We start from the raw sequence: 24,435 nt of genomic DNA, 5'->3' as shown, positions 1-24,435 counted from the left end.
GCACAGATAAATATTGTGTGACCAGATGTCTGTGTCTGCAGGTTATCCCACTGCCAGCGTTATCATAGCTCTTACAGATGGAGAACTGCATGAGGATCTCTTCTACTATGCTGAGAGAGAGGTAAAACGAAAGGCCCACGAATACTCCAGTTTTAGGTGATAAGATACTCACCTTCGTTGGTTAGTAGAAACAGAGATATGCTGGGGTGAGCGGTGAGTCGCTTATCACAGCAGCGTGACATCTTGTAGTTTTTCCAACCACCTCACGCGGTGGTTGGAAAAACCACCACGTGATATCACCTAAAAACTTGAGTATGCGTGAGAGAGACGGTGAAAGGGGCAAGATAGATGGATAGACAGAGAGAGAGGGCAAGAGAGGACAGATAGATAAGATAGATAAGAGGGAAAGAGTGAGAGAGAGAATTAAAAGCCAAAAGATATGGGTGATTGACGGGGCACAGAAATAGTAAACAGAAACTATGCATGTGATGGATAGCATATAGATCCTTACCTATACATCAGCACTTTGATCCCCGCTCTTTAGTGGGTCAAAGTGTCTATCAGATTTATACATCCCATCTGTCTGCCCTGTGAATGAAACAGACACGGCCATTTTCCACACATCTGCAACAGACACAAGAGATTTATTTGTTCAGGGAGTGCAGGTGCAGGCACGCAAAGTCAAAACGGTTTAATCAGCTTTGGGTACCTGAGATGAAGTGAGCATACATGGTAGCTTGTGAAGATGCATGAAGGCAAAGTTAGTCATTCATTGTCAACAGTAAAGTCAATTTCCAGAGGAGACCATTGTTGAGCAATGGCTTTGATTGTGTTTTTGGCATTGAAGCACAAGTCTGACATAATGCACTAAAGTGTTAATCAGCAACAATATCCTACATTCTGTAAAATCTTGGAGGAGTCGGACACAAACATAAGCATGTAGTAAATGTTTGAAATATGGGGGTATAATTTAACCCAGGTGTTGAGTCTTCCTGTTTTTTTCCCTCTCTCCACTATCGGTGAATAACCTGACAGGCAAACCGATCCCGGAGTCTGGGTGCCTCAGTTTACTGCGTGGGGGTGAAGGACTTCAATGAAACACAGGTGTTTTTCACTATGTTTTACCCTATACTTTGATTTGATATGACGGTTGTGCTGCATCTAATGAAATAAGGGTTAGTGAGGGCAATGTTTAAAATATTCTGATCTCACTGTTGTCTATTTAGCTGGCGAAGATCGCTGATAGTAAGGACCATGTCTTCCCTGTGAATGATGGATTCGAGGCTTTGCAAGGGGTCATTGATTCGGTAAGAATTTCAAGTCTGCCTACACACATGTCCGAGGAGCATAGATAATAAATACACAGTGCTAACCAGCCGTAAAGTGGAATGCTCAAGGCAACATGCATTGGAGGTCCACAGGAAATCAGTCTGTAAACATGGAATTCATATCAGTCTTCCCATCACTGTGACTTCTTCTCTGTCCGTTAACGCAATTGATCAAGTAGCATACAGGAAGAAGAACAAAATAGAAAAATATAAACATCAATATTCCATTCAGCAAGTCTTGCCAGAGAGAGGATTCCAGGAAATCTGCCAAACTGACTTCCCTACTTTTGATCTCTCGCTGCTGGAATCCACCCAGGCAGGATCAAAGAGAGTTCACTGTATCGTTTAAAATCCAGTCTCAGCGGCATCGACTTATTTTTCGTATCCTCAAGACTGAGGGGTGAAAAACAGGTCTTTGTCGTGCGCACAGGGGCCACTGTCACACAGTTAAGGGGGTTTGTCAAGAAGAGTTAAAGGTCAGGCAGCTGACAGTCATATGGAGCACATTAGCAGCTGAACTGAAAACTCTTGGATCTGTCCCGAGAAAACGGGTCAGTGGGTCGTAAATCACTTTGAGCTTCTGTCTTACAGTGCATATATGTGTTCCTATAGTATGTGCCATACTGGTATGCATGTGGAGCAGAGAGATAGTAGTTACATTGCAACCTGGATGAGCATCGAAAATTTTACTTGGTCATACAATGAATAGCAAAATTATCAGATCTACAAGCTCACAATGCGTCACATCATGACACTTTGTGAGCTTGTGGATCGGCTGCAAACAAAATAAACAATCAATGACTGATGTTTTGATGTAACTACATCTTCCTCAGAGTCATGGAGATCACCATTTTGAAAAACATTTTGAAAAGGTTTGTGTAATCGAGGATTCCACTGCAGAACCTTAAATTACGGCAGCTGGGTTTACAGCTGTAGGTGTTTCTATGGCTATCTATGAAAGGACGAGGCTACTTGCCTTGAGCTGAGGTTATGAGAGCCGTTGAGGATTGTTGATTCAAAGTGTTTTCCTGCGCTGCGTTGATTCCAAACGACACTCATTACCTCAGTAGTCCTATTTCTATTCTTGATGTGACGTCACTGCTGTGGCGTCACGCTGCCATCCGTCGTGGTAACAGTTTGATTATTTCTGAGAGTATGACAGATGAGGGATGCCAGGTTGAAATAGTTAAGTAATGGTGCCGTTCAAAGTCATCACTCTTCACTCAGAGAAACAAACTAACCCACAATCAATTTCACTTCACCTTTGCAGATACTGAAGAAGTCCTGTATTGAAATCCTTGCAGCAGAACCTTCCAGTATCTGTGCAGGAGGTAAGAGAGAAATATGGAGCTTCTGACTCTGTTCTCATTTGTCTTCCGAACGCTCCTCTGTACTAAATCAGACATCTTAAGCCTATTCCTTATACAACAGGAAATACAAACACAATCTTACTTCCCAGGGCCACTGTAAATAACATCCACACAGTAGCAATAACTGTATCAGCCTTAAATAATTATCTAACCTCAGCAAATTCAGGAACACACAATTCCCCACTGCTTACTTCTAGCCACTCATTGCACATTGCAATTTATGCAAGTGACCACTTTCTTTGATGCAGAAGAAAAGTATTATTTATATGACACATTGTGGAGGTTTATGGGATTGGCTCCAGAGGGGCCCAAGACATTATACCCACACGACTGTACAGCAGTCTCACTGACCACAACATCTTTCTTCACAAGGCATTCAATGTGGGAATATGAATTTAATGGCTGCTGTGGCCAGGACAATCATGGGTTTGTGGACTCTTGCTTGAATGTCATACTGAGGAGTGAGGTTGGTTATTTCAGGTCTATAATGACCATAAACACCCAAATCACTCATCCTTCCAGCTGCTACCATCAGGCAGGAGGATTAGGGTCTAAAATAAATTAATTTGTGCCCTCTGCTCGCTGTGGATATAAGAAAATAACCCCTACCCACCCTCCACAGCACAACATCATTGTTTATGGGAATGTATTTTTACGAGTTTTATATTTTATTGCATCTTATGTAATTCAGTGTTTTTACTGTTATTATTATTGTATACTGCCAGAGTGCCAAAGACAAATTTCTATTTTATGTAAACGTTTATTGATAGTTTGCTTCATCTGAATCTTTGTCTGGCTAAATGAGTTTAGTTGTACATTCATGTTTTTAAAAGAAATGCTGTTGTGTTTTTTTCTGGTCCTCACCCCTGCAGAGTCTTTCCAGGTGGTGGTGAGAGGAAATGGATTCCTACATGCCCGGAATGTTGATAACGTCCTGTGCAGCTTCCGAATTAACGACACCATTACTAAGAGTGAGTAGAAAACTGATCATACGCTTTTGTGTAAAGCTTCTATTTCCTGCACACAACATTGTAGTATGACACGAGTATAAATGAAGCATAATGATGAATCAAAAAATTACTTTTGTGCTGACATGTTTGCTGACTAAGATTATGTACGGTATATTATCCTGTGTGTAAACCTGGATGATATACACATTGAAACTGATAAGTGGGTTAGGATTCAGAATTTGTATTAAGGGCCTTTCAAACGGGAAGCGATTTAACACGCCTATAGTTCATTTTCAGTGAGACCTGCGTTATATTTTCGGTACGCACGGAGAAGTCAAGGGGCAAGATCACAAGCGTATATACGTGAGCACGGTTCCGTGAATTTGTTGCGCGCGTGGCGTGCACACGCCGGCGTCTCACCAGACCTGGATTCTGTATAGCTTATTTTTACACTTGCGTTATTGCACCCCTCTTGAGCAGACCTATCAACTAAAAACAGAAGGACATAAGACCCATGAGTTGGAAACTGTAAAGATCTGTTGATCGTGATATGTGACTGAATTTCCTGAAAATTAATGTTATTAATATAGCTGAAATTACACATGATCAAATGAGTAGCTGTTACATGTTTTCTATGTTGTTATTGATGCATGTTTTTTAAAGGGCACATCTTGGTTTAAAGGTCTGGAATGGGGCTAAAGATAAAAGGATGAAGTGGCCACACACAAGGAGGGGTGGGGGGGGCATCTTGGTCTTTCAAGTTGCCTAATTAAGCCGTTTAACTCATTTCCTAGAAGGCACACCACTATAGCTGCAGGAGGTGCTGTTCCGATAACAACTTTAATTAGCTTTAAGACACAAACAAGTTTGCCGTATGTTTGTACACAAGCTGATGTGACTAGCAGCCATTGTTAACCTCATATGACCTTTAAAACTAGGGGTTGTCCAAAAATAAACTGGTTACACTGTGAATAGTTTATAGTATGACTGAAATGCATTTCTTTTGATACCAAAATAAATTGTATTAGGCCAGTTGTATAGAACAGCATGCATGTATTAAACATGTATATATCGATCAACATGGAGAGCTGTTTGAGATAACGATAATTCATCATGACAATCATATGCCTCCTCCTCTGACACAAGTTCTGACTGTTCCTCTGTTTGTATGTATGGAATTCCGTTTACCATTGTTTGGGGGAGCGCACATTTTGGGTCACTCAACATCCGGCGTATGTCTAGGCTTTGCTCAGAGACACTTTGAGACATAAACATGGATGGATGGGCCAGGAGACAAACTGGTGACCTTCTGAAATCTTACCAGACAGCTTCTGTACCCACTGTTACAGCTGCCCACACTAGTAAACAGCTCAGCTGATGTTGCTATGCCAATCACAGCTCAGCAGCAAGTTCACGTTAGTATCTTCACGATGCATAGAGCTACTCAACCGACACTGGTACAGTATGCCAATCAGAGTTCACCTTTTCTTTCTTCCAGGAAATAAAACATCTGGGTTTCCGAGGCTAGAGTTCACCTGACGCTGATAAGCTCACGTTAGCACACCAGAACATTATTGTAGCCTTGTTCACAACTGGGCCTGGCAGAGCCAGTAACTTGCCATCCATGGCTACAAATCGCACAGACCCGGTCTTATTTCTAAAATATCCAAGAGAACACTGATATTTTTAAGTACCATGGTTAAAGTCTTTCTTGAGTGATATGAAAGGCATCCAATGATGCCTAGAACCTTACACTGAAATCAGATTCTCACTGTAAGGAAGGAGAACTACTACTCTGCTATTATGACAAGCAAATGGTTAAAAGCATCCCACTGACAAACAGTAGACATGGAAGCAATTTAGGTGAAATTGCCTCCTTATGTCCCTCACATTATCCCCTGTACACTCCTCCTCCAGCATTGTGGTTGTGTTTACACTAAACTCTGTGGAACATATTTACTATACAGTGAAACTGAAAATAATTAGGTCACTTCACTCACTTGAAGCTTCAGTACAGCTAAACAAGACTTGAGTAGTTAATCTGCACTCCCTGACCCTACCCCACATCAGTTCTATAAATTACAGAAAAATGCCAAAAAGTGAAGAGGTACGCTGCCCTACAAAGCCAATGTGCAGTAACTATGGGAAATGAATGGGCAAATCGGGAAATAAGTGATATTACACTAATTATAAATATGTTCCGAGGTAAATGATTATCCCCCAAAAACGAATAGAATTACAATTTAGGCATTTAGCAGACGCTCTTATTCCAGAGCGACTTACAAAGAACAAAAGCATGGGAATACATCTCATAAAAGCATTTATCATGAAACATGCGTAGGCTAAGAAAGTAACAGTGGAATATCTATATAATGAAACTATACATATAAACTATACATATACTACTATGCTATACATATGTACTATGACGTATATGACTACATACAATGCAATTATAGTGCTGTCTTCATAACATGCTATAAGTCTGTCAAATGCTATCTAAGTCTACAGAAATGCTATCTAAGGGGGTGGGGTAAGTGCTATGGGCCATGATGGAGTCTGAAAAGGTGGGTTTTCAGACTACGGCGGAAGATTGGGAGTGATGCTGCAGTTCTGACTGCAATGGGAAGTGCATTCCACAGTTTTGGAGCCAGAAGGGAGAAGAGTTTGGGACGTGTGGAGTGTTGTCCCGGCGTTTTTAGTGAGGGTACTTCCAGCTTCCCTGCGTTGGCTGATCTGAGTGCGCGGGTTCAATCATACTTGCAAGATATGGGGGAGCCATACCTTTGGTTGCTTTGAATGCCAGCATCAGAGTTTTGTATTCTGTGCGGGCAGCGACCGGGAGCCAGTGGAGGGAGCGGAGCAGGGGGGAGACATGTGAGAATTTTGGCTGGTTGAAGACCAAGCGAGCTGCGGCATTTTGGATCAGCTGGAGAGGCTTAAGTGCACATGCTGGTAGGCATACGCACATCACTTAAGAGAGGTGCTGGGTTCAAAAGTGACATCAGAAAAATAATGTTATACTTTGACAAAAATGTTTATCCCCCAAATTACGAAGGCTAATTTGACCTTTGGGATACACAAATAAGTCGGTGTCCAAAAACGTAGTTACTGCACTTTGGCTTTGTAGGGCAGCACGGTGTAACTACATGTGTTGAGCAGCTGAATAGATGTTTGAGTCTATGTCTCCAGGAAAAAGTAGCAGCAAACAGACAGAGCCACTATGGTCTTTGGCAGGGAGAGATGTACTGAGCATTCCATTATTTCGGTGACAGATGTTGCGATGGCTTAGTGAGCCAACAACATACATCAGTAGTATGTGAATAACAAGGAATACTATGACAAATTAATCCCAGTATTATTTTCTCTAATTATTTTTCATTTAACAGCCGTTTACCGTGTGTCAATAAACTCTAGTTTAACAAATCAAGCATGATTTCCTACCATGGAATGTGACCCTGGAGACTACTTTGTTACTCTAAGATCGGTCTTACAGGGTCATCGCAATATGTAATTCAATGCAATTTATTGAGTAAGCTTATACCTTGGGTGTGTGTCTGTACCTCTCAATAAAACTTGACCCCTTGTGCTCTGGGAGCAAACAGAGCAGTAAAGAGGGCTGACATAACGTGTTGTGACATGAAGCAGAGGTGTGTTCCAGCATCTTCATCTTTAAATGGATTAAAATGGTAGAAACATGATATCTCAGGACCTAAGTTGTTAGTCCTTCAGTACCATGTACCATTAGGCCTCAGCTCTTTGAATATTCCTTTAATGATAGGAAGGCCATTCAGAGTGCAAAGTGTGTACTGGCAGAGATGAACCCTCAATGGGATATCTGGCCCAATGTATAATGCCGCTGACCTTTTCTGGCAGCATCGACCCCCTCATCCTGTATGGCGTTTCTTGGAGACGAGCAGTCATGGCCCATGCGGTGCTGCTTGTGTTGATTTCCTCAGTTCTGGGGTTCTTTCAGCCAGAATAAACAGGCTAGTGGCTACCGGGGGCGCCAATGAGTACTAGATCTGTTTGCCTCAGTGCCAGTTGGGACACCGAAAAACCAAGATTTAACTAAAAACGAAAGCTGTGTTTCACAGCATCTGTGTTGGTGTTGTCACTTGTCAGAGACATACAAATGCATGCAGACAGTAGACAACTCAATCAGTTTTAAGCTAGTCAGGTCAATTCCATCATCTAAATTTCATCATCCGACTGTGACAAAATAAGTCTGCAACTCTGCACTTTAGCGGTTTGACCTCTCCGTGTCCAATACATCCGGCCAGCTCGTTGGTGCTTTGCGCTCCTACGCCTTTCTTGAGTACATCCAACACATGCCCATGTGTTGGTTTAACTTGGTTACCACATCACTACTTTGCTAGCTGGCAGTTTTTGATGTCTTTGGCAGTGTCCTTCTAATCAAGAAGACATCTTGATAATCTAAAGAAGACATCACATCACATTTCAAGTAAGATGATAATACTCGGCTGTGCAGGCACGTTTCTGGGTGGGGATGGCGGGGGCATGGGCCAGGCACAAAAAAGCTCTCTTCCTAATACGCAAGCCATCGAAGGATGAGCTGCGCGGGGGGAGGAAAAAAACATACCCAGCTGCAGGCGGTTGTGTGTAAGACAGTTGAGTGGAAAGTTAATTTCCCATGTGTTTGTGTAAGTGTGTTCCTGGCATATCTCCCGAAGGTCATGTCACGTTGCCTCATTGTCCTGCGTTATCATGGCGGGTTCAGTGGAGACGAACACGGCCCAGACGTAGACACAACAGGTGTCAGGGAGGGTGGGGGGGGGGGGGCAGAGGATCTTTTCTTGCGCCGTCTCTTCTTGTGGAGATTGTCAATTGGGGGGGGGGGGGGGATCCAGATTCATGTTTAGAGCGAGGGATAGCAATATGGCTATTTCTCCTCTATGTCCGTTATGGCTCTCTATCAGTCATGGCTCTCAGGGCGCTGACCTGTTCCAAGATCGTGTCCATCTTCTGATGCATCTGCAGGGCGCTGGCCTGTTCCAAGATCGTGTCCATCTTCTGATGCATCTCCCCAAGTGCCCTGCCCAACTCCATGGCAGGCAGCATAGGGGCTCCGTTCAGCGTTGCCATTTTTCCAATTCTTCGGTACGCAAGACCAATGCACAGCCCAATCAGCAGAAATCTTGTCACCATAAATCCAAATAATGCCTCTTCTACGCTGATAGTCGGGGGAAGATCCATCAGGGTATTGAGCAGGCTCTCCAGAACCCAATTTACATGGAAAAAAATGTTGTCCATCACGTACAGAGACCAGCACACTAATTCCATGATTAGTTCCATGTTTTGATAGTTTCAGGGGTTTCGAAGAGACAGTGTAGAATAGACGCTCTGAGCAGGGAGTACAGACAGGGAGGGAGAGAGAAAAAAATGCGACCGCCCTCTTCAAGAGGCAAGCCTTCAGAGGAAGGCCCTTCAGGCCCTTCAGAGGAAGGCCCTCAAAATAATTGGAGTTGACCAAGACACTGCCAGTACGACACTTTTCATCGACAGCCTTAACCACAGAAGACACGTTGCCGCCGCTACAGTCCTGTACAAAATGCACACCCCCCACTGCCCTATAGGGACCTCCAGGACATGCTCCCTCCACCCTACACCAGACGGCGAAACACCCGCCGATGCACAGCCACACCAGAACATGCTCTCGACCCCCCAGGCTCCAAAACACGGACATTGGACAGAACTTTTCTCCACACTGCTGTTCAGGTGTGGAACAGCCTACCAGAGCATGTAGTGGACTCCATCACAGACAACGGCCTTCAAGCCTTTAAACGCAGAGCTCACAGATATCTCCTGACCACCCCTCACACTGACTGTTGAGCTGCAGTGAACCATTTGATTGGCCAATGGATATGTATCTTATTATGTATTACTTGGTTATTGTTCACAATTGCATCTAATAAAAAAAATAAAAAAATAAACGTCAACTGAAGCTCATCAGTCAGTGAACTGAACTAAAACACAGCTAAATACTAGCATGATATGAGAATACGTTTGTGACATTATTCTTTGGTGTGCAAATTAAGAAGGTAGCGTCAGTGGATAGTACCGTCTTGTGCCACAAGACAAGAGACAAATGTTTGGCTGGTGTTCCGATTGCATTATGACCTATTTCCCTGCTCCTGCTCTAGTGGTGAAGCCTTTGGTAGTAGAAGATACATATCTCCTCTGCCCTGCACCGATACTTCGAGATGAGGGAATGTAAGTCACATGTTTAATTAAATGTTTCTTCATGATACCGGCTGCATGTGACAATTATCAGTTACATATACTGATAATTGCAGTTACCTTGTTTTTCTTTGCAGCATTTTTACTACTTCAATGGCGGCTGATATATGTCTGTTAATTTCAGGGCAGCCAACCTCTATGTCAGCATGAACAAAGGTCTCAGTTTTATCTCCAGTTCAGTTACCATTACAACAGTGGGCTGTGTGAGTACTGTACATTATGCCTGCACAGCTCAAATCATTTCTCCCAAAATGTTGTATTCAATGTATCCCTAAATAACTAATTATTTACCTTCCATCTATGTGTGATTTCATTTCACCAAACCCATTTATTTATCACTGACTACAACCTATGTATCGGTTTATATTATTCAGATTTTGTTTTGAGGTTCATGGAGATCTGTTTTTTTCACAGTCCGATGGGACCATCCTGGCAATAGCCCTGCTCATCCTGATGCTACTGCTAGTGTTAGTCCTACTCTGGTGGTTCTGGCCTCTCTGCTGCACTGTGGTGAGTAATCCCAAAATATACAAAAACTCTTGTTCCCATACATGTTTTTTGGGGGCTTATATAATGTGTCTCTGTATTGGGAAATGAGTTGCACACGAAGTACTGATATAGTAAATTATATATATGAACCACTGCTGTACTGTATGTCTGTCTTCACCCTCAGTAGACCAATCAAATCACAGCACAGCTCACACCACTACATCACTAAACACTTTGTACAGAAGGAGATCTGTACATTGCGTTAAGTATAAACAGGAAATCCCCAAGTTAAACTCGTTAAGAGTGTGAAAGTTATATTGTAGTTGATTGACCCATGCATGTAAAAACAAATCTTTTTCAGAATACCTACATTGTTCATGTGAAGCAGTCTTGTAATTGTAAAACACTGTTGGAATGCAGTGATATGATACACAGACAGTAGTAGCGGGCACAATGTCTTTTCCAGTTCTGTTCTGTCCTGCTAACGCCCCTATAGGGCATCTTATTAACCCTAACAACATTCCCATGGTGAGAGGGTTGGGGTCTATGTGTCAACGTAGACGGCATCCAAGGCAGATGACGTTGGGTCCATTAGCACGAGAGGTCAAGGTCACCTGCTGAAGGAGTAGTGTTAAAGTAATTATGCTGCTGTTGAAATAATTTGTGTTTCTGGGGGTCACAGCTGTGAAGCCCTCCCAGGTCTTGCCTCTCGGCATATTCACACACTCAAGATGTCTTGTTATGTTGCTATCAACTATTATTACAATGATGTTGGCAGTATCCCAGAAAACAAAGCTAAATCTTTTGGATTTTGTCATCCCCAGGCCCATCTGAATTGTCTCTCTCCACAATCTATTTTACAATGACAGAAATAAGATGAATTCTGTCCTCACAATATAATTTACTGTACAATGAAAAAAAGAGAAAAGAACACACAAAATGGGAGGAAAAAGGTCTAGCGTCATTTTAACATTTTTACAATGTTGGAAACAGAAAAACTGTGAATAGCCAGAGAAGGATGTGAGTTTCTTTACTACGTGGCTGTCTTTGTCCTTACTTTCTGTGTTCTAGTCGGTTTCTCTCAATTGCAATCCATGCCCAGCTCTGTTTAGAAAAGTGATGCCAGGTTATCATGGCACATCAATTTGGGTTCCAGGCTTTAGAGAAGCATGGAAATAATTTGTAAATAGCTTGAATTCAAGTCAATAATATTCATCATATTATCCCAGAATTATCTTCAGTGGTAAGACAAATGCATTTGTGGGTCAGGTACCTTTCTCCCTTTCACTACCTAATGAAAAACACACCAGTCCAAATAATCTGGATGGCAGATTTCTAGGTCAGTACAAGGATTTTATAAATAGCAAAAGAAAAGAAAAGAAGATTCCTCAGGCATTCTTCCTTCCATTTACTCTCTCTTTCTCTTGTCAGATCATCCATGAGCCTCCACCTCCAGTTATAGAAGACAGTTCGGTAAGAAGTATATACTTGGGTTGAATCTTTGCTAGTTTTTCTACGTACAATATCAGAAATAATTCACACTTCTTTTCTTCAACCATTAACATCGCTTACATCCATTACATGAATTATTTTAGTATCAGTCTGCAAGTGAGACTTTAAAATGCAGATTGTTAGAGGGAATAATGGGATGATTATGGGATGATTTAATGACTGCCCAACCTTTAAAACTCAATAATCATTTCAATAAGAGCTGTGGTATTTACTTACACCCCTTGGCAAAAAAAAACCTCTAGTCTCACTTTCTTCAAATGTCTTCTAAGAGGCACCGCCCTTTCAAGAACTAGTACTGATCACATCCTGACTATAAATGTGTTTTTCTTACAGACATCTGTTTTTGAATCACTTCCATATCAGTCTTTTGGAACTCTCTGGATTGTAATCACCATGGCTGTATCAAAACATTGTTTCACTCCTAAACAACCAGATGCAAAACACCCCCCGCCGCCGTTTTTATTTGTTTTTGTTCTTCGCTTTTCCTCCCAGTTCAGTCAGTATTTGTAGTCCCTTATCAATGCTGACCCTACTTACACCCTGGGCCTTCCTTAAGAAGGGTGTAGACGAGCACCCTGGAGCCCCTGGCCAAGACGGACTGCAAACCCTAGTCTCTACTCTCTGTGGTGGTGGTCACAAACTTTGAACCCGCACCACCCGGATGCCAGCTCAGTGACCATGGCCCTGTGTACCTGAACTTGTAGTGTCCGTCCTGAGATTGGGAGGTCAGAATTCAGTTCTGTGGCCAGGCCATACCAAAGACTATACAATGGGACCCAATGCATCCCTGCTTGGCACTCAGAATCTCCAACTCAGAAAAAGGTTGGATTGGGGGAACATACTAGTGTCATGTCCAGGAGGTGTACTTGTACAACACAGGGCTTGGGGAATGGGATGTACTTCAAGTCACCTCACACAGTCACGCTAAAGATATAGGAGATAGGGCACTCTCCCTATGTGTGACATGGCTTGGGGACCATTGGTTTCCCAGGCTACTTACCCGGACCACAATTATACAATTATGCCAAATTATTTCCGGGCCAATAATTTTCCAATAAACGCTGCTTTAACAACATGAAAATACATCACAATGGAGCAGGGCAGGATTTCAATTATTTATCAATTAATGACTAACGTGACAAACAAAAGCCAAAACACATTTTACGCCCCTTCTGTAATTTGTCACTGTGCTTCTTCTAAACTGTGTCCTCTTGGTGGATTAGACTAGTCCTGCAAATCAGACACAGTCTATTAAAGAGACAAACATCAGCAGTGGTCTAGCAGGCTATGTAATTTCCTCTGACCTGACAAACACGAAGGGGGAGAGACATAGAGGTCTTTTTCACATGACAAAATATAGGCAGTGTACTAGCAGAGTTGCTCAGTGACCAACAGTAATTCGCTTATAGACAAATCCACGGAGGGGTGCCCTGGGCACGGCCATAACCGAGGTGTACCATACCATTAAGCTTAATGGTACACCTCAGCTATGGCCGCCCCTTAATGAACTTTAAGTGAGTGTTTACTTACTGGGTCTGGGTCATAGAACCAATCAAGTAACTTTAAAAAGTATGATCCAAGTATTATCATAAAGTATCCTATTATACCAGTAATAAAACATTCATATCATTGTGCTTTCTCTATCACTTCCACATAGGACGATGAAGACTTAGACTTCCCAAAGAAGAAGTGGCCCACCGTGGACGCCTCCTACTATGGAGGAAGAGGAGTTGGTGGAATCAAAAGAATGGAGGTAAAATCTATTAAAGTTCTAGTAGACTGAAAGCCAATGACGAAATGACTGAAAGCCAAGGAACTCACACATTTCTGCTCTTGATGACTGTTCATGTCCTTCTAATGAATGGGGAGAACTTAATTTCCAATGAGTCCATGCATGAAAAAACTAAGTCAACCCCATTCAAAACCATTAGCACAAAATCAGTCACCAGAACCAGGAGTTTTCAATAAGTCTAAGGATGGAGATTGAGGTTGAATGGACTTATAAAGGAGGGGTGTGTGCCAAATATCTAAATATTGAATCGAGAAACTTAAAAACTGTCTGGGCTGCACACAAAAGTCTGAGTATGTAACGATGACCCAGAAGTATTTTAATTCTGCCTTACGGTCAGTACTTTCTGAGTAGAGGAGAGGTACCATTCGATAGGGCTCAGTGATGTAATACAGTCTAGTCTATCATGATATGGCATAAGTCACACTTTGTAAACTATGAATAGTGCTCCTCGTAGCACAGGTCTCCACAGGTCAGGTTATTGTGGGCCAGCAAAGACTATATTCACACAGGGTTAGGGTTAGGCCTATTTTGCCATTTTGCTCTCACATCATATTTGCGGGTTGGGAAGAATTTAATATCAATTACTTAATAGCAATCAATAAAACTCATTCTGTGCCGCCGATGTTTTTTACGTGTTTTTTTTTTACGTTTTCTGGATACAGACAAGCCTTGCTTCTATCTATCATATGGACGCTTCCCCGGGGCAGCGCAGAACGCCATTAGACTGTGCATGGCCGTGGCACAGAATGAGTGAACTTAATAGCAAAATGGCAGCCGTGTGAATATGGTGAGTGGTCGGAAATCGACACTCAAAAAATAAAGAAAGTTTTGCAAAGGAACGGTCTCTTGGTGGCAATGGACAATGGAAAAGGGGTGGCATTTCATCCTCAGCCTAGTGGGAATGTGCATGCAAAGTTTCACGGCAATCGAACACTGCATTTAAGATTTGAGGCCATTTCTGCCACGCCTTCGGCCTGGCGGAGACAACAATCAAATTGAACGGTAGTATCCACTAGGTGGTACAGGGGTAAGATTCCTGCCCATCACCGAAAGGAGATTACAGGTTAGCAACTACAGGTAGTTCAGGACGCCTGTTCAAAGGGGAGAGAAACTAGATCGGATACCAAGTACCAACTGTAAGTTTTAGCACTGACAGGGACTACCGACTAAATTGGGTGAAAAATGTTAGGTGAAGTTATTTCAAATTGTCACCTAAACCATCTGGTCCTTTGTCTCAGGTGCGCTGGGGTGAGAAAGGCTCCACTGAAGAAGGAGCCAAACTGGAGAAGGCAAAAAATGCCAAGGTGAAGATGCCTGACCAAGAGTTCGAACAACTCCCTGCTCGGATTCTCAATAATGGCATGCGCAAGCCCCCAGGCCCTCGCAAGTGGTACTCACCAATAAAGGTAACATCACAGCCAGCCAAAAGGAATCTGTCTGGGGACTATGTTTGGATAGTCCCACTCCCACAAATATCCTTCACAGATGCTGCAATTTCCGACTGCAACTAAAGAAGCCTAATATCATGTACGGTATATTTGATGATCTCTAGCATCTGTTTATTATGATAAAGTGTCGGTGGCTGACCAAGACTTGCTTAAAGTGTATGTTTCGAGCACAAACCTCTTGCTCAGACTTCACGTGATTACTGAAATAAAAGCATCTGCCAAAATCTGCCATTCTGCCCTGGCCAAGCAGGGGTTGCCTGTTGGATGAGCGTTACTTGTTCTCTTACAGACCTGCGTTTGAATCCCAGGTAGATACAATAGATAGACCATTATTAATCCCATGGTAAATTCAGTTGTTATAAAGTTGTTACTACAGTAAAGATCATGAAACAAAGATACAGTATGCGTAGGTAATTATTTTATTTGTGTGTATTAAAACACACAAAGGAGGGAAAAAAAGATGATAGGAAAAATAAGGCCTTAGAACTTATCAATTATCAGTCACTAGCACCAAGGATGTGTGTTTTAAATTAATCTAAGATGGAAATAAAATGGAGTTTTAACCACCTCAAACCCTCACACTCGGATATGTGGTTGTCCAGAACCACCACTATGCTCAAATCTGTGTTAGAGATCCAGTTTGTACAGAACCGCCGATCCAACCGGTATGCCCATATGTGATAAGGACCAAGTGTGTATATCTTGCTCCAATTTAAGTGTTAAGCAACCGAACATATATACGTACAAGCACAAAATGTCACAGTTAAGAGAACAACAAGATGACGTGTAAGCTAATGGTATTTAGGTGACTGCTGGCATACACACCGTGCTTACAAGGACATAAGGGGGATAAAGGCATTGTGCCAAGCCTTCCCAGTCAGCAGGAGATCACTAATAGAAACCAGACACATGCTGGACTGACCTCCGGGGAGTAGAGCTGCAGAGCCAGCAATTCTGTGAGGAAAAACAGCTTTGTTTCTTTTCTCTAAGACCCTCCTCACATTTTTTTTGTCAAAACTGTGCCGAATTCATTGGTAAATAACTTGGTCCATTCCAATGGATTTAAGATGGGTTGGATGACACTGTGTCTTGACGTTCAAGAATCTCGAACAAGATAGAACTCTTTAGGTTTTGTCATTGGGAGTCGGCTTCATGAAAATCTGATTTAAAAGTTTAAATGAAGGTGTTTAGAAAGGTCACCAGGAAGAACGTGTTATAACTGTCTGTTCTCCGTTTCTGCAGGGCAAACTGGATGCGTTGTGGGTGCTTTTGAGGAGAGGTTATGACCGTGTATCTGTAATGAGACCATATCCAGGAGACAAGGTAAGAGCTCTGTGAAAGCTACACAAATAGACATTAAATACCGTAAGCAATAGGCATCTTTGTCAGTCTTTTTTTATTTGGTGATGTAAACTCTTGGCTTGACATGAGATTTGGCAAGAGGGTTGATTTTCTTTAGCAACATAAAATCTTGTGAAAATTAAGCAGCTGTGAGCAATAAAGCATGCATTGAAAGGGAGGTTGATGGGAAAGCTTGTGGTGGGTTGGCATTTAGACTGCATAGTCTGGCCAGTGGCCACCACAATGCAGCTCCATGCAAAGGAGTCTGTTGAAGTCATTATGAAAAGGTAAAAATGTAACTTCCCACAACTGGAGGGTAAGATGTCTGACCTTCAAACATGTAGTCTGTGACTACATAACCCTTTCTTATCCAAAGGAAATGTATAATGAAATAACCTTTCACTGTTTCACTGTTGTCTTTAATGCGAAGAGTATGCATTGCCAGCAAATTTGGAAATGACAACACATTTCCTCCGAGTTGGCTAGTTTACTTAAAATGGCCCGGCGAATTATGTTTCGTAAACAGTTTGTCAGTGTTTCTAAACTAATCTGGTTGATTTACTGCCTATAGTAAAATACTGCGTATAGTGCGTACAGTAAATCAGCCACACTGCATTAGTTATTTTACAATGCGGTGAGGAACATTCTTGGAGACGGCTTCAGAGTGAAGGCACACGATGAATTTATCTGGACAGACAGTCAAACACCTGTCTACAATCCTAATGACCCCTCTCCTGCTCTCCGTTTTCTAACTGTTTTCGTCTGGATGGTAAATGTAATACATTTAAGAATTAAGACACAGTTGTTTGAAACTGCCACAGTGTGGCCATAGATAGTAGTCAAAGTAGTTAGCTGTAATCCATTTTTTGACAGCTCCCATTGCTAGGCAACGCTTTGCACAGAGCTCCTGAACATGTTTTGCGCATGCATGCAGCAGTTCACTTCCTTGTTTACGGGCTGACAAATGTTTCTATATTATTTCTAATTCTACAGCACTTGGTTTTGATCAGAACGCAGATGTTCTGTCCTAATTTCTGACTTAACCAAGCATCTCGTTTGGAATATTAACGCTTCTAAAGAGAGATCAGACTTGACAGCGCGAGGTAGTAATGGAACATTATACTTCCCGGTTTAGGGGAGAAATGGAAGGTCGGGGCTTTTCAGAGTAAAATCTGCCCATCTGCTTGGCACTCTAGCGCCTTTATTCTGAAGAACTCCGGCAGCATCATAAGTGTTCAAATGGGACTCTATGGGATGCGTGTGTTTCCTGGTGCTGGAGGTATGCAAGGCGTTGCCTAGCAACCAGGCCAGTGTTAAAGGTTGATTATCAGCTAAACTCGATAGAGTACATTAACACGCCATTGCAGTATATGTACGTCAATTACAGCCTATTATTTAATCCAACGCTCAACACCATTGCCATAGATCAACGGCAATTGCGCTTTTATAGCGCTTTCGATCGATCAAGCCATAATGCTACTTACGTTAGCATCGGGTACCTAGCTGTTGTTGTCATAACACTGGGTCGCCCATCTTAGATCGTCGTCGCCATAATAATCCATTCTATCCGTTTCTTTCAATCGCCTATATTTCCTATTCCTTGTCCCAGATGGTCAAAACAAGGTTTATTTGATGGCACAGAGCCGACAATGTGGAGGCCTCCAGTGCACCGGCATAGATCCGGTGCACTGAGTAAAGAAGAGTTGTCCAGGATCCGTTTAAAGGTGTAGTGAAACGGAAATGGTGGACATTTTATTTTGACGTTTCAGTCGGTTTCAAGTAGAAAAACCGCTCTGAAGTTTCTGAACCAATAAGCGTTGCATCCCTTCAGGCGACTGGACGGTAGCTAGGGACGGTAGCTATGCTATACGCACGGTATGTGTTTGTTTACAAGTCAGATTGTCGGCCAGCTGTACCAGTTTACTGTTATGTGGCTTATTTCTACCCTATAATGTTTTCAGATACATATTTTAGCGTGGTGATTAAGTTGAAACCGAGTAATACACTGTCTGGATGGTATCTTGAATGGGAATAAAAACAGAGGATTTCTGTAATCAGTACCAGCTGTGTTGGACGGATGGGGAATTAAACGGGTGAGCTTCATTTTTATTGGCTTTTATCGATGTGGGCCTCGACACGTCGGGCGCGTTCGGAAATGCGTCCTGAACGCACTGGTGTGCTCTCTTGTCGTTCGACTTTTGATATAAAAACACACAAAAATGAGAATTTGCCCATTCTTTTGGCATCCATCTGTGTGTTTTTATATCAAAAGTCCATACAAATATTGTTTTTATTACTTCCTGAAAACGAAAAATCGATAAAAGCCAATAAAAATGAAGCTCACCCGTTTAATTCCCCATATCGGCGCATCCGTGCAGCACACCTGCTACTGATTACAGAAATCCTCAGTTTTTATTCCCATTCAAGATAACATCCAGACAGTGTATTACTCGGTTTCAACTTAATCATCACGTTAAAATATGTATCTGAAAACATTATAGGGTAGAAATAAGCCACATAACAGTAAACTGGTACAGCTGGCCAACTATCTGACTTGTAAACAAACACACCATGCTGCTGCGTATAGCATAGCTACCGTCCCTAGCTACCGTCCCATCGCCTGAAGGGATGGGACGCTCTGATTGGTTCAGAAACTTCAGACCGGTGTTTCATGTTGAAACAGTCTGAAACTTCAAAATAAAATGATCACCATTTCCGTTTCCCTACACCTTTAACTTCCTAGTTTGTGTTCAATACCGGAAGTCTGGAAATGTGGCTTTTCAAAATAAGAGCTCAACTGGGAAAAATGCTGGCGTGAATTTTATTATATCATAATTTGTCAATAAATGCTAGCGGTCTAAGTGTTAATTGACGGAGAATTCCGACAAAGGCAGACAATGGTTGGATTTTAATTGACGGAATACTCCGTCAAAGGTATCAAGTGTGTTTTAAGTGGGACCTTACATCCTTGAGATCACATATTATGTGAAAGCAACAATCAGAAAGTCAACGTATACAAACAAATCAGAGCTCATTATCACACGGTTCATCATTCAAAGGCATTTTCACACTATAAAATGAGTGCTCTATTGCAAAACAACCTCTCCATATAGCTCTTCATGAGTACACAGGAAACAAGGAGGGGGGCAGTGCTGCAGTATCCTTGATGATTTGCAGTAAACAGGCCTTCTCTGGTTGCAATTACGAATCTCTAAGCAGTGCTTTTATAACTTCCCCTAAATGAATGAAGTGATGGGGGGAAGGGAAGGGACAGCAAGATCCCACTTCCTCTGGTGGAGAGTGGTTGAGAGGAGTGGATCCAGCCAGGTTCTTGTCGAGCCACATATCACTGAATCTCTGATGACTGGCTACAGACGTTTTGGTTTTCAAATGCTGGCAATGACAAATAAAACAGACACCGTGCACAGTCCAGCTGTGACTGCTCGGGATCATTGTTTCAGCACAATAGCATTGATTCATTCTGATTTCAGTTATACACAGTGAGTCGTCTCTCTCACAGACATGCTCTCGCTCATACACAGAAATCAATGACGTACAAGTCTTTGAATGAGTTACTGTCTCCACTTCTACAGTTAAGACTCATCCGTGTTGGATTATTGAGGCGCCGGACTAACACTACACACCCAGTGGTTTACTTGTTCCCTCCAAATGAACCCATTCTACATGGCATTACATTTCAGGTTAATTGACTCAACTTGTGTTGGTTCTTTGTCGGTACAGTACATTTCTGAATGTGTGCGAAAGCACCTTTCAGAAATGTTTGCTATGCCATTTCAGTGTAATTCAGTGTTCCAAAGCATTCTTTCTACGACAACACATCCAAACAATTATGGTACAACTTATTCATATGCGAGAACATAGATCTTTGCCTTTTAGCACCAACTTCTGTTTTTCTCCCTTCATTTTCAGGGCAGATGCATAAACTTCACCCGGGTCAAGACAAATTCTTCTCGTTATCCACTCTACAGCCACCATCCATCTCCCATTTACAACCCTCCTAAAAGCTGTAGTCCACCTCCTCCACGGGGCATGCTCCCGCCACCTCCCAACAGCCCTCCATCATCACCTTCTCCATCATTTATCTCCACCCTGCCACCACTGCCTTCCATGCCACCACCCATCTCCTGCACTATGCCTCTTTCCAGTCCACCTCCACCGTACACTCCGCCTCCTACCCGGGCTCTTCCTCAAACCACTCCCCACATACCCGCTTCACCAATGTCCCCTCATATGGAACCACGCTCTGCCTCCCCTACTGGCACCCTGCCCCCGGCCCCACAGGGGCCTCCCCCCGGGAGAGCCCCGCCACCTTCCCGCCCGCCACCACGGCCTTCCCTGTAGTGTAGAGCTCCTGCAGTGGGAATGTGTATGTCGTATGGAAAGTCAAAATCATATGAAGTGAGGGGCACAAGATGTATTCATATTGGCCAGATGACGTTTTACGTCGTCATTTACAGCCCTAAACCCATAAACGTGGCTGGCAAACGATTTACGTCATAAGTGCTCTAAAGAAACATTACAAATCCCATAGACTTGGTTGCCATATGACGTAATCTTCAAAAGCCATATAAAGCAGTATGGAATCCTACCAGCTATCAGCGCACGGCCACCCTTGACTTTATCTGCCAGAAAGGATTGGCTCATGTCATGGTCAACGCTGTGGCTTTACTGCTTTGCAAATGGAGTACTAAAATGAGGACGTGTTTTCAGCTATTTGTCTACAGTGACTTTTGTACACAGCCCAACAGTGCAATTGATAATATGCTTGAACACAGACATTTCCTAATGGACAGTACTCAAAAACACAACCTCACCATATCATGGTGTGCAGGGAGGCTGCAGGTTCCATCGTCCCCACACCAAACTCAGAAGAAAAGCAAAGGAGCAAGCTTGAATCCGATGCATCTGTTGATATAGGTTATATAAGAAAGGGCTTAGATGAGTAAATGTTGAAAGGTTCCAAAATTACTACATTGCCAAACTATATGCCTGTCTAATGTTGTTTTTCCTGTTCAGATATCATAATATAATGAGGGGAAAATGTATATGTACATTGTGTTCTGCATACAGTGTATGTAGGAGAAGTATTCTGAAAAAAAAAACATTCCATTCAAGGAAGATGAGCAATTGCATGAAATGGTGTTTGCGTCAGTATTTTCCCCCGTTTGTTTTGCATTCCTAAAGTAGTTTTATACAATGTTGTTTATATGTTTTTTTCAGCTTTTTATTGTGTAGTCTTAATGTTACAGGAAAAAAGCAAAACATTTCAAATTATCAAATACAGAAAGTGTGACACAATTGAGTTAAAATGTCAGTATATTATATTCTGTCCTCACAACTTTTTGACTCAGTAGTATTGACCTTAGCCTCGCTAGCATAAGGCTTTTTCTCTTGTTCCCTGTGCATACAGTTCACATCAGCATACATGGTCAATTAGCCAATAATTGTATAATTATAATACAGTGCAGAGCATGATACACTTACAAAAACTAACTTGTCAGTACTGTGCTGATGAGTCTGACTGACACAACTTTCTTATGGTCAGTCCATCAAGCTGCTTCCTGAAATATTGCATAATAGAATAGTGGCCTTTTCATGCAACGATGCCCTTCAACAGACGTTGAGCGTTGTGTACTATTTTATTTTTATAACTGTGTGTGCGTGTGTAAGAGAGAGTGAACTAAATAGTGAGACCAACAGCCATCAAACCAACACAATTCATCACATCAATTCAGCCTTCCAGGACCCAGCTATTGCAGCATACAGACCCACAATCCCTTCTACAAGGCCTAATAGTTCAATGAAAAGTCCATACATATACATATGCATAGAGAGAAGATTGGAAGCCAATAAGCCATCTCATGGAAATTTGGCTTAAGTCTTATCTATCAGGTTCATTAACTACACTTTTAAAAGGATATCTGGTGTTGCACATTGCCTTCAATTCTTCATTACTCATACACATGGGAAAATGAAATTATAAAAGCATACTTTGACGATGTGCAACAAGTTCAGGATGAATGGGGTTAATATGAAGCTGTCCTGTGATCATTGTGTGGAGGAATCTCATTGAAATTGGTTGCAGACTACTTGGAACTTTCTTTAATAAACAGACATGCTTCATGTCTTAAATGTTAAGGAAAACAGAAGATGTTGTGCTGTTTGTTACTTTCCACCAGTACCCATGCATGCACACATTACAAATAAGTTAAATTAAGATAAAAGTAAACAAAGTCTGACTGTCTGGAACCTTTATCTTTCTGTGCCTTCAGGGATTAACCGTTTACCTGGCTGTGATATAAGGCCTAACATTCCAGACTCCTGATGAAATATTTAACATAGTGTGTAATGGCTGCTTTGCTTGCGGGGACCTAAATTGAGTCTTTATTAATCCTAACAACTGACAAGTTGATTTGCTCTGAAAATCTTAAAGTGATATTTTTAGTTTTTGACTGTTATTGCTATTCGCCTAGTAATCATGGGGTCTCCCCGTCTCTCCAGCTCTTTAGTAAACAGTTGTTGAGGTCAGCATATCAATTTCATCCAATTAGGAGAGAACTCATACAGGATACAGGATAAGACAAAATAGCGCTACCACTATAGGCTATAATAAAACTGAAGCTGATAAATGGGGTCTCTTTCCTGATTGGATGAAATTGGTGTCCCGCCTGAAAGTAATTTTATGTTTAGATGGAGAGGTTGGGGGTCCCCGTTGCAGAACAAACACTAGTCTAAAAGCAAGGATTACTATCAGAATATAGTTTTTGTTTTACCAAACACAATCACTTGGACCTTTAAACTATGTGATTCCTTGCTTATTACACAATTCTACATTTTCCATTGTTAAGATATTATTATGCAACTCACTGAACTATCATTGGGTTCAAACGGTTTGGTTGGTTCACAAATCAATGCTGTGCACTACTGAGTGAGTGGTTGGGATGCAAAGTTGCAAACAGACCTGTGCAGTGTGCAGTGCACCTCCCTCAGAAAGGGAGAAAAGAGGACATGGGGATATGTGCAGTGCAGCTAACAGCATCCAGATGTTCATATGTCGAATTATGTCACATGCACGAATGGAGTGAGCTATCTCGGAAAATATTAGACTAATCCTCAGGAAATATGGAGAGGCTGCAGGAAAGGTGTGCCAGTGTTAATTGGTCATGACAGAATGTGTTCTGGGGACAAGGGGCCAATAGGCACAGCTTCTGCTTGTCCCTAACCAACACTTAAAAAAAGGCAATTTGTAATGAGCATTGAATTTTCAGTCACTATGCATAAATTGCAATGCTGGGATTCAGTATTTCTGTCCTGTATATGTATTTGTAATCCAAACACATTGTGAGAAAAGTCTGGGTGGCGTTGTTTAGCAACCTCCTTGTTTCCTTGCAGTCATTACAGCACGCTGAGCACGGTGAACTTGTATAGCTTCACTGTCGAGAGACAGTCTCCACTAGGCCGAGGGCATGGGGAGAGTATGTTTTGCACTCTGTCCGTCTGTCTGTCTGTCTGTCTGTCTGTCCGTCCGTCTGCCTGTGGACAGCTAATCTCTGGCAGATTTTTGCAAAACTGTTTTGACAGTAGCCTACACCTACACCTACAGATGTTGTAGCATCACACAGTACAGTACACACTATCTCTATAATCATATTGGTCAACACGAATCTGTCCAATTTCCCATATTATATCTCAAATGGCTAAAATCAGTCTCAAATCATCCAACGATGCAATTTATATTGCATGAACATTCCCACTAGTATTTTGGAATTTGGCTTATAACTGCACTGATCTGTGTGAAATTTTGCATGCAATAGAGGTCAAGGAAAAACCTTTGACCTGCATTTTTCACATCTGCCTTTTGTCACCAGGAGACCGACTTTTGCAAAAACACATTTTTGATATAAATCCTTCAGATTCTGTCCA

At 42.1% G+C, this 24,435-nt stretch overlaps 1 protein-coding gene across 1 annotated transcript in view; it reads left to right on the top strand.

Annotated features, from left to right (window-relative positions):
• Positions 1-22,661, top strand: part of antxr1a (ANTXR cell adhesion molecule 1a) — a 30,123-nt gene extending 7,462 nt beyond the window's left edge. Inside the window, exons 6-18 of the mRNA XM_080765045.1 lie at positions 42-121; positions 1,036-1,104; positions 1,227-1,307; positions 2,599-2,659; positions 3,571-3,669; positions 9,813-9,882; positions 10,034-10,112; positions 10,324-10,419; positions 11,830-11,871; positions 13,568-13,663; positions 14,941-15,108; positions 16,393-16,473; positions 20,422-22,661. Of these exons, the coding sequence (XP_080621171.1) occupies positions 42-121; positions 1,036-1,104; positions 1,227-1,307; positions 2,599-2,659; positions 3,571-3,669; positions 9,813-9,882; positions 10,034-10,112; positions 10,324-10,419; positions 11,830-11,871; positions 13,568-13,663; positions 14,941-15,108; positions 16,393-16,473; positions 20,422-20,853 (1,454 nt within the window). The 3' untranslated portion in view covers positions 20,854-22,661. The remainder of the gene's footprint in view (positions 1-41; positions 122-1,035; positions 1,105-1,226; positions 1,308-2,598; positions 2,660-3,570; positions 3,670-9,812; positions 9,883-10,033; positions 10,113-10,323; positions 10,420-11,829; positions 11,872-13,567; positions 13,664-14,940; positions 15,109-16,392; positions 16,474-20,421) is intronic.
• The last annotated feature ends 1,774 nt before the right edge of the window (positions 22,662-24,435 follow it).

This window comes from Protomyctophum bolini (genome assembly GCF_963924005.1).
Source record: "Protomyctophum bolini genome assembly, chromosome: 6".
In the NCBI taxonomy this organism is placed as follows: domain Eukaryota; kingdom Metazoa; phylum Chordata; class Actinopteri; order Myctophiformes; family Myctophidae; genus Protomyctophum; species Protomyctophum bolini.
Note: the sequence above shows the minus strand (reverse complement) of the source record. Positions and strands in the feature narration are given on the sequence as shown.